This window comes from Neodiprion lecontei, chromosome 3, assembly GCF_021901455.1.
Source record: "Neodiprion lecontei isolate iyNeoLeco1 chromosome 3, iyNeoLeco1.1, whole genome shotgun sequence".
Taxonomy (NCBI): domain Eukaryota; kingdom Metazoa; phylum Arthropoda; class Insecta; order Hymenoptera; family Diprionidae; genus Neodiprion; species Neodiprion lecontei.
The window spans coordinates 27,610,787-27,620,067 of NC_060262.1; the positions used below are offsets into that span (position 1 = coordinate 27,610,787).

Here is a 9,281-nt window from a genome sequence, read left to right on the forward strand (position 1 = left end):
AAAAACACTGCGCCCCCGAACCTCTTCCCGCCGCCCACGCGCACCACTTCACAGGTGAGAGGTATCGACCTAGGTACAGAAATACTGGGCATCATCGACCGGCAACCCTCGTACCTGGCCACCTTCCTCGCACCGAGGGGCTGACGTACGAACTCCGAGCCAATCCCGGGCGGCTCCTGGCGGCGGCTGCGCCCTCGACGGGGGTTGCGAGGGCAAAAGGGGGGCGCGAGGGGTGCGGGTGACCCGGTGGCGGGGACACCTTCGACGACAGACGTCCCGACGCTACCCCGAGGGAGAGACACGTCGCGATACGCGGTGCCCGCGTGTTTTCTTTGCCGGGAGCTTTTGGTCTACGTAAGTAAACACATCATCCTCGATATTCACACCCTGTGCTTTTCGCTCGAGCTAATTCATTCGCGGTTGTGCAATTTGTGATTAATTTTCTTTTCTTCATTCTTTCTCTCTGTATCCTATATCCCGTTCTCAAAATTGATGAACCGTTTGTTGATAGATCGATAGTGGTGAGTTCTCGCTATAACTTGAGGTAAAACCCCGTCTCTCTCAAATAATCCTGCCCTTAAAATTTTCAAAGATTAGAAGATAGCGGATCAAACTTTGAAATATTTTGTCATTTTTAAATTTTTAGAACTTTGCGCCTAACAATTTATTCAATTTACTCATCGCCGGTACCACGATGCTTGCACAATCAAAGATTTTAAAGTCTCACGAATTCATCCCCTCCGTGCAGATGTTCGATCGATTAATTAACGATGGCTAATTTGGTGATCCGTTGCCGCGTGCAATAAACTTTCCGAACAATGAGCATCAATTTGTTTACCTAATGAGGAGTAATTGGTATTTACGTAAAGTCTGAGTCGAGCCTTTGTAACTTCTTGGGTAAAGGATTATTTGCGGTTTTCGAGACATAAAGGACGTCTCGATATTGAACTCAGCAAATTACCAGATTCAATCGCTTACACAAAGACCAAAATTCTTGTCGGGTGAATTTGCGGCTCCCGTCGAACTGTCAGACAATTTTGCGCGATGTCGATTCTCCGAATCCCCAACCCTCCGTCGGGGGGGCGACGATATCACGTGTCAATTTCTCCGGCTAAGCGTGTCCTCGACCCTGCGTATATGGCTTTTCAAAAGCTCCGGAGCTACGTAAAGCATGAAGCCAATTCATGGTTGCCTAACCTGCAGAAGCTGAACTTTCTCTTTTCACTCTCTCACCTACGAGTATTTTGGAAAGAAAAAAATTGGTCGGGACTTGTCGGAATTTAGCATTTTTTCGCCTGATTGCAGGCGCGGTAAAGGTCGCGGCTTGAAAGGTGGAGGGCCAGGGCACGACAAAAACGACGGAGACGAGAAGCGGCTCGGACGAAGGCCCGGAAGTAACGGGCCCCACTCTGAGCGGCCTGCTGGCGAATCTGCCGTTAGCGGGCCCCCAGCGTCTCGCCAACTCTCTGCGACAAAAATTTGCTAACAACTCTGGTGAGTCGCCTTTTACCCTTTACGTAAATGCCTCGTAGTAAGAACTTTATTTTCGACTATCAGATCCGTCGGCTATTTATACAGGGGTTGTAAAATGCTCCGATTTATAGCTTAAAAAATAGTAACTTGAAGGATAGGTCACGTGAGAGATGAGACCAATTTCAATAAAAAAATTTAACACAATTTTATGAAGCTGAAACAAAGATACTCATGTTTCGCTGTTTCAAGGAATAGGCATTTGTTCGGAAGAGGAAGAAAATTAGATCAAAATTTGAAGAAAAAAAAAAAATTGTTTTGGTCGAAAAATGACCAATGCAATTTGGAAATATTTTTAGAAAAGTGGAAAGTCCATCAGAAGACGTCGAAAAAAAGCTTCGACTAGTTCCTCACATTTTGCAAAACGCCGATACACGGGTCTCTTTTTTTTTAGCACACAAGTGTGTCAAAAAAGTTTTGATGAAATCGGCTTTTACTACTGCACGAGTTTTCCCGGTTAGAGGGAGACAGAGCAACAAACAACAGCAAAGAACTTATTTTCAACAAACTTTTAAATTCATTTCGTTACGTGGTATTTGGTACCGGATAAAATTTTTTTCAGCCGTATGTTTAATTTGAAAATAGAATCTTCTTACGATACGCTTGATCAAAATCTTGTGAATCACGACATGTATACGTTACGTTACCAGGTCTACCATACGATCCGCTTATTTTTCTTGACCGTTAGTCAAGCTTGAAAAAATTTGACTCATCACCGAGGAATTCGGGACTTTATTTCAGTCCTGTCCAGATTACTCGTACCTGAATTACGGATGAGCGATTATATATTCGGCATTCGTTTGGCTTCGGTTTCGTTGGAAAATTGCAATGTTAGCGGTCACCGCGACAACGTTGAAATTTGTCGTACAACGGCGAGGGCCGATCTAACTAACCGATATTTGGACACCCTTCGCCCGGCATCCATCCCCTACAGAACCTGTCACAACCCTGGCGATGCAAAGCACCGGAACAAACAGGAACCCTCGTTCATTCGCTAAGTAAATACTTTAAAACATTAAAGCATCGACGGGCCGTCGAGGCACAATTAATTAAGCAGGGACCGGCTTGCAGTATTATTTCCCCAGAGGTCTAACCGGCAAGTAGGTCTACATACAAAATCGCGCTCATACGTATGACGCTCGGTCTGTCCAAGTCGGTATACGCGACTAATTTCAATGAAAGGGTGTGCAGTTATCTCCTCAGCCATCGCACAGTGACCACCCACTATCTAGCGGAAGATAATCTATGACCTTGTGCCTGCATCATTCACGCGACGAAATGAACGAAACGGTGAAAGGTCAAAGGGACTCTGTCACAGTGTCGGAACTCTTCGAGAACTTTGCAGTTCGGTTATTCTTCGCTCTTATTTTATCACTCACCCGAATCAATACCTACCTACGTTTTCACCTACGAGTGGTAAATTCCAAAGCGAGTCATTGAAACGATTTCTTGCTAGCATTGCAAGGAAATTTCGAATTAATTTGACAAGGGGAGGAGCTTTAGTGTTTACATTGATGCACAGCCATATCGTTGTATAAGCTCGTATACCTGTATTGTGCAACTGCGTTTACGAGCGAGCTTTTACTTTATACGCCCTATTTGTGGGTAAATTAGCAAATATATTCCAGGACCAGAATCACGTCTTAGACACACACGTTCGATCGACAACGACGAGGTCGAGCGTCGCGGTGAATCAGTGGTGCTTCGGATCCACCGACGAGGGAATAAAACTTTTAATGGCTGACGTTAATTAAGGATTTTCGTTCGTTCTTGTCAAGCGATAAGCCGGGCGCGCGTCACTTCCTCGACTTTTACGGTCGAGTCCAGTGACGGTGCGATTTGATATTTCACCAATTTAGCGAAGTAAATGAATGCATATTTTTGCATATTGCGAAATATTTTCGCACGGTTCACGTCTTATTCTTATACCGTACTTGGGGTTCGCTTATTCGCGTGTTTCGTTAACGGGCACCGCCTGCACCCTCATCCGCTGCTCATAAAAGTCACGCGATCGCAAAGTCGACGTTATTTTATCCCGCGTACTATACAAGTATGAGTTCGTAAATCGCATTCGGTATCTGATACAGTTTTAAATTATTACAACAGCGAAAACATTTCGAGGACACGGCCGTGTCTCGCTCCTTTTCCAAGTGGCTGACAATTTCTAAGAACGCAGAATCCGACGAATCAAGCATTCGAGGTTAAAGCATGAAATCTGTAGATGTATGTTAAACTAATAAAAAAACTGTAAAAGAAATTAGGAAGACAAAAAGTATAGAAAATTCAAACATCATTGAGTCTTCGAGGGGAGCCTTAGCCAGCACCGTCAACATGTGCAAGCGTCGAGTGCTTGATTAAACGCACGCGAGTCACGCTGCGGAAGTAAAGTGTGAAGTGAGACAGAGAGAGAGAGAGAGCTGAGTAACATGTGTGACTGTTTTATTTCAAGTTAAAGTAAAAGACAAAACGGCGATAAGTCGTTGCGACGAGGTCGGTTGCGCTGATGGCCGGGCCAGGGCTCCTCTCCTAAAAATCCATAAATTAAAAAAAAAAACAAAAAAAAAGAAAGAAAAAAGAAAGCCCCAAAAGCCTTGAAACCCCTAACGATGATTTCTTTAGCTGTGGGCTAACGGACTTGTTGTTGCGCTATTTGTTGTAGGTAACCCCCGACCTGGCCTGATGCGCGCCGCCACCTCCGTCGAAAAGCTCGAGGTCGTCGAGGTTACCGCCTATTGACCTGGCCCCTGGGGTTAGCGAGTCACCGTGGGCCCAGGCGCTTCGCGCCTCTTGGGCCTGTGCAGCTATGACCACGATACCGATAATCAACATGGAGTTCGGGGAGCTGAAGGAGGTCGTTTGGACGAAACTCCAGGAGCCGAAGTCGCAGCGTAAATTGATCCTCGTCATCGTCTCGATAGCCCTGCTCTTGGACAACATGTTGTACATGGTAATCGTGCCAATTATCCCCGATTATCTTAAGTACGTCGGAGCATTCGGCGACGAGCCAGAGACCAACAGCACGGTGACGGGCCCACCCTCCCATCACGGTCAGGACTCGGCGACCGGTATCCTCTTTGCCTCGAAAGCGATTGTCCAGCTGATGGTGAACCCCTTTTCCGGCGCGCTGATCGACAGGATCGGCTACGACATACCCATGATGATTGGACTGACCATAATGTTTCTGTCCACCGCCGTTTTTGCCTGTGGCCGAAGCTACGGAATCCTCTTCTTCGCCAGGAGCCTCCAAGGCGTGGGATCCGCATTCGCGGACACAGCTGGTCTCGCCATGATAGCCGATCGTTTCACCGAGGAAGCGGAGCGGTCGAAAGCGCTCGGAATCGCCTTGGCTTTCATCAGCTTCGGATGTTTGGTAGCGCCTCCTTTTGGCGGGGCGCTCTACCAGTTCGCCGGCAAGGAAATGCCCTTCCTCATCCTCGCCTTCGTCAGCCTACTAGACGGTTTCATGCTTCTTCTCGTTATGAAACCACTGAAGGAACAGCTGAAGGACAGGAACAGAGACAGGGGTCCGACGATTCCGATCTGGCGTCTGTTCATCGATCCCTATATAGCGGTGTGCGCCGGTGCTCTGATGATGTCCAACGTCGCTCTGGCGTTTCTTGAACCAACCATATCCCTGTGGATGGAGGACAACATAACTCACGACAACTGGAAGATGGGGATGATTTGGCTACCCGCCTTCTTCCCGCACGTATTCGGGGTTGTGATAACCGTCAAGATGGCCAAGCAGTACCCTCAGTACCAGTGGCTGATGGCAGCCTGCGGACTGGCGCTGGAGGGACTGTGCTGCTTCATAATTCCATTTTCGACCTCCTACAAGGTCCTGATGATACCGATCTGCGGCATCTGCTTCGGAATCGCTCTGATTGACACGGCTCTGCTTCCAACCCTTGGATACCTTGTCGACGTGCGATACGTTTCGGTTTACGGTAGCATCTACGCCATCGCCGACATTTCTTACAGCGTCGCGTACGCGGTGGGTCCTATAATAGCCGGTGGTGTCGTCGAAGCGATCGGATTCACCGCGCTTAACATCGGCATTGCCTTTTCCAACCTGATGTACGCACCGGTTCTCTACTACCTGAGGCACATTTACGACTTCAAGCCCTTCCAGGACGAGGCGAATGTCCTGATGCAGGATCCTCCGGACAAAGAGTATCAGACGTACGTACTTCAGGAGCAAAGACCGGTTAATGGCGAGGTGGGAAACCACTTGACCCAGGGTAGAATCGAGACAAACATCGATCAGGCGTCGGACTACCCCACTGATCAGTATAATCCGTCCCAAAACGGGTACGAAGGAAGTGGATACAACCAGAGCAGAGGCTACGATCAACAGCCGCAAGGCTACGGCCAGCAACCAACGAGCTTCGGAGGTCACAGTGGATACTCGGCACCGCCGCAAGCTCCGCAACAAACAACGCAGCAGGCGTTCGGACAGCAACGAAGCTACGGCCAGACGGAACAGAGCTTTGGACACCAAACCAGCTACGGTCAGCCGAAGCAGCCTCAGCACGAGCCCCAAGGGGACGCGAATCCCTTCAGGCGGTCCGTTGAGCCCGAAAAACCTGCCGGGGACAGCAATCCGTTTAGGCAGGGGATGTTCTAGTCATTCGATGCATTTCGAACTCCCTAGTAAACGTTTCAAAAGTACTGAATTAAGAACCAGAGAGCAATAATCGGACCACGCCGGAACGATGTTGGACAGGTATGATATTATGCTGGTTCGAAAACCTCGGGAAGAGTTCTTGTTCTTCGGGTGTGCGGAAGCAAGATGTCTTCTCCGGGAGTACGGAGTGCCTGCCGAGAGTGAGTGTGACGAGAAAATATCTTCACGCTGTTTATGCTTCCCAAATGAATGTTACGATTTTTTGTCAGGATAGTTGCATTATTAGCATTCACTGTGTCTCATGTTGTTTGTTAGCTTATTTTTGGATGTTTTAGGGAATAATTTATCGTTGGCAGGTTCTTTTGAGTTCCTTCGCTTTTTTCAGCAGAGTGCTTTTCAAATTATTTCAAGATGAATGGTGGAGAATCTTTGCGTAGGATAAACTAACGAATATTCTAAAAACTGCAAGTTAGCTAAATTATATGTAACGAATGTCAGTTTCTTTTTTTGGCGTGAACGGTGCAGCGATGCGAGAAAGTAAAAGTTTTTTAATGAAATATTGTTCCGGTATATGGGGGATGGATTGACGGCCTTGACAAATGAACCTATCGAGTTCCGAGAGATAATTCGGGGCGTAATTTTAGGGTGAAAGGTATTTGTGACGTATAAATGCGATGCACGTTAGTCCCGAGAGTGGTGAAGGACTGTTCTTCCGGAGCAATCCAATTCCCTCGAGGATCAAGCACTGTTTAGTTTAGAGGGATTTGAACGAACGAGCGAGTGAGTGTGCAAGAGCTGATAGATATGTATATAAATGTACGTTACTAAACGGAGCTCGCTCGCAAGGCCAAAGTTGGACGGTCGAGTTTCCCAGTCAGCAAGGGATCCTCTTCACGACATCATTGGTCGAGCGAGTTCCGTATTACTTATTGTTAGTTATATCTTATTTTCGTTGCGTTGAATATCTCAGTTGCTGAACCAAGATAACATATCAGGGTCCCAGATCAGGGGCCCGAAACCCTAGTCTGTAAAGTGTTATAGGTAAATAAATAGACCGAGGGTCACATCTTAGTTTCACAAACTTTTTCGGAACAACGTCACGAACTTTTAGTTGAACTTTATCGCCTATGCCAAAGCTCTGAAATCGAGATGTCACACTCGGTTAAATTACTCATATATTTAGATTAATGAAATGTAGCGCGTACAAGCATTCGGTATGTAATGTCAGTTAACGATTAAAGTCCAGTGAAAAGACGTACAAATATGTCTTTATTTTTACAGGCATACTTTTCGCTCTGGTATTGATTTGAATTCAATTGAGTTACGTGCAATTTTATGCGGAATTAACACACGTCATCTGCATGATTTATCTGGTGGAAAATGAATTTAGAACTTTAATCCATTCCGGAATCACAGATTATAAAAATGACGCATACAGCGTGTTGAAGATTCAAACTTATACTCGCAGTCCAATAAAATCCGTTGAACGCGATTCATTCGAGTTTTGTAAATATTTTATAAGCTACATATTTTTTTCGTTGCCATATATTTTGTTTATAGAAGATATATTCTCTTTACTATATATTTTATGAAGTCTACGATTATGATCTGACTTTCGTTTATAAGGTAACAGTGGTGTTTGTCCTTCGAGCATAGAACAACCATAAAATTCCCCTGATTCGGTAATCGTTGATTTAGATTTCTGAGTATTATTTTCAAATGTGATATTTTTTTTAACTGGACACTATATATGTATACGCTCATCTACCATATGCGTACTATAGGGACCATTCAAATATTGAATACCTCTATTTTGTCCTATTTCAGATCCCCAATCACCCTCTACGCATTTCAAAATTGGTCACGGAGACTTTCATTGATCCTTCCGTGATAAATTTTCCACCTTCCCAAGCAATTTTCATAATATTCCGAAATTCGCGAGCTACCGTACAAGTACAAAAGGGAATACAGGTTTTTCTAAAATTGAATTCGTCAACGGAAAATATAGTATAACCGTTAATTTTTAAAGAAACTAATTTTGATGTCATAAGCTTTTGTTTGACGGAATAAAGCTTTCAAATTTATTCAATAAACTTTCTATTTTTGGAATACAGTTAATTTCGCGGATAGTTATAATTTGCAAAATAAAGCATAACCTGGCCTTTTCGAAATTCTTTATTTCACTCTACGTTATAGGCGCGGAACACTCCATTTCCTAGTTTTTGATCTTCTATCCTCCAAAAATGTACAATAATATTTGAATGACCCCCTGAGTAATTATTATTATATTCGATATGCTAACCTATAACTATAGATATTAATAATAACACAACAATACTGAATATAACTTGATATACCAATTACAGTCTAACATATAAATAATTGTATATTACAAATACATGATACACATAGATATATGTATACATATATATTAATATTAGCTGTGTTAGCTTCTTTTATCTCTTGTAAATATTAGCGTTAAATTCCATCGTCCTGTACGATCTAATATCTGCCTGCTGTATTATAAAAGTATATTATAACATATTGATTGCGAATCATGTCGTATACATTTATATCTATCTAATATAAATGTATCTGCATGTGTATTGTTATGAAATTATTTACGTAGAGTAATTATAATTTCGACATATCACGCAATGAAAGTCATCGATGAAAGTACTTAGAAATCCGAAGCGTATATCATTCCGTGCTAGATTTAAATATACATATATACACAAATATTTCAAACATATATTATATTAACATTTATTTACTAGTATGATATACTAGTATTCACAAAACCGTGTCAGATTCAGGTTATATGAAATATTAAAAACTGTGAGGATGTATGTAATTTAATTATACGCCACTGTAACGTTGTTGAACCAGTTATTAAAACGTCATTGTTACCGAAGAATATTATATTGAATTTCATCCAACGAATCGTAATTTGTGGATCACAGCTGATTCTACGTACAAAACTGATGTCAAATTTCTGTTATGAATCGGTCTCTCCATTCAAAACGTCCGGTACTCTAAACTCTATCCGCTTTGCGAATCGTTCGGTACCGGTCCTGATCCGTGACCTGATAGTTTATGTAACAGCTCCGAGCCGAATTCCGCT

The 9,281-nt window shown here is 43.8% G+C and overlaps 1 protein-coding gene across 2 annotated transcripts; it reads left to right on the forward strand.

Annotated features, from left to right (window-relative positions):
* Positions 1-226: 226 nt before the first annotated feature.
* On the forward strand, positions 227-9,074 carry LOC107219894 (vesicular acetylcholine transporter). 2 transcript variants are annotated; one of them, XM_015658247.2, is made up of 3 exons: positions 227-354; positions 1,306-1,494; positions 4,190-9,074. In XM_015658247.2, the coding sequence occupies exon 3, from the start codon at positions 4,334-4,336 to the stop codon at positions 6,155-6,157; it is 1,824 nt and encodes a 607-aa protein (XP_015513733.1). In that variant the 5' UTR covers positions 227-354; positions 1,306-1,494; positions 4,190-4,333; the 3' UTR covers positions 6,158-9,074. The 2 variants fall into 2 exon arrangements, with proteins under 2 accessions (XP_015513733.1, XP_046590847.1); XM_046734891.1 differs by lacking the exon at positions 1,306-1,494 and having other exon boundaries at positions 263-354.
* The last annotated feature ends 207 nt before the right edge of the window (positions 9,075-9,281 follow it).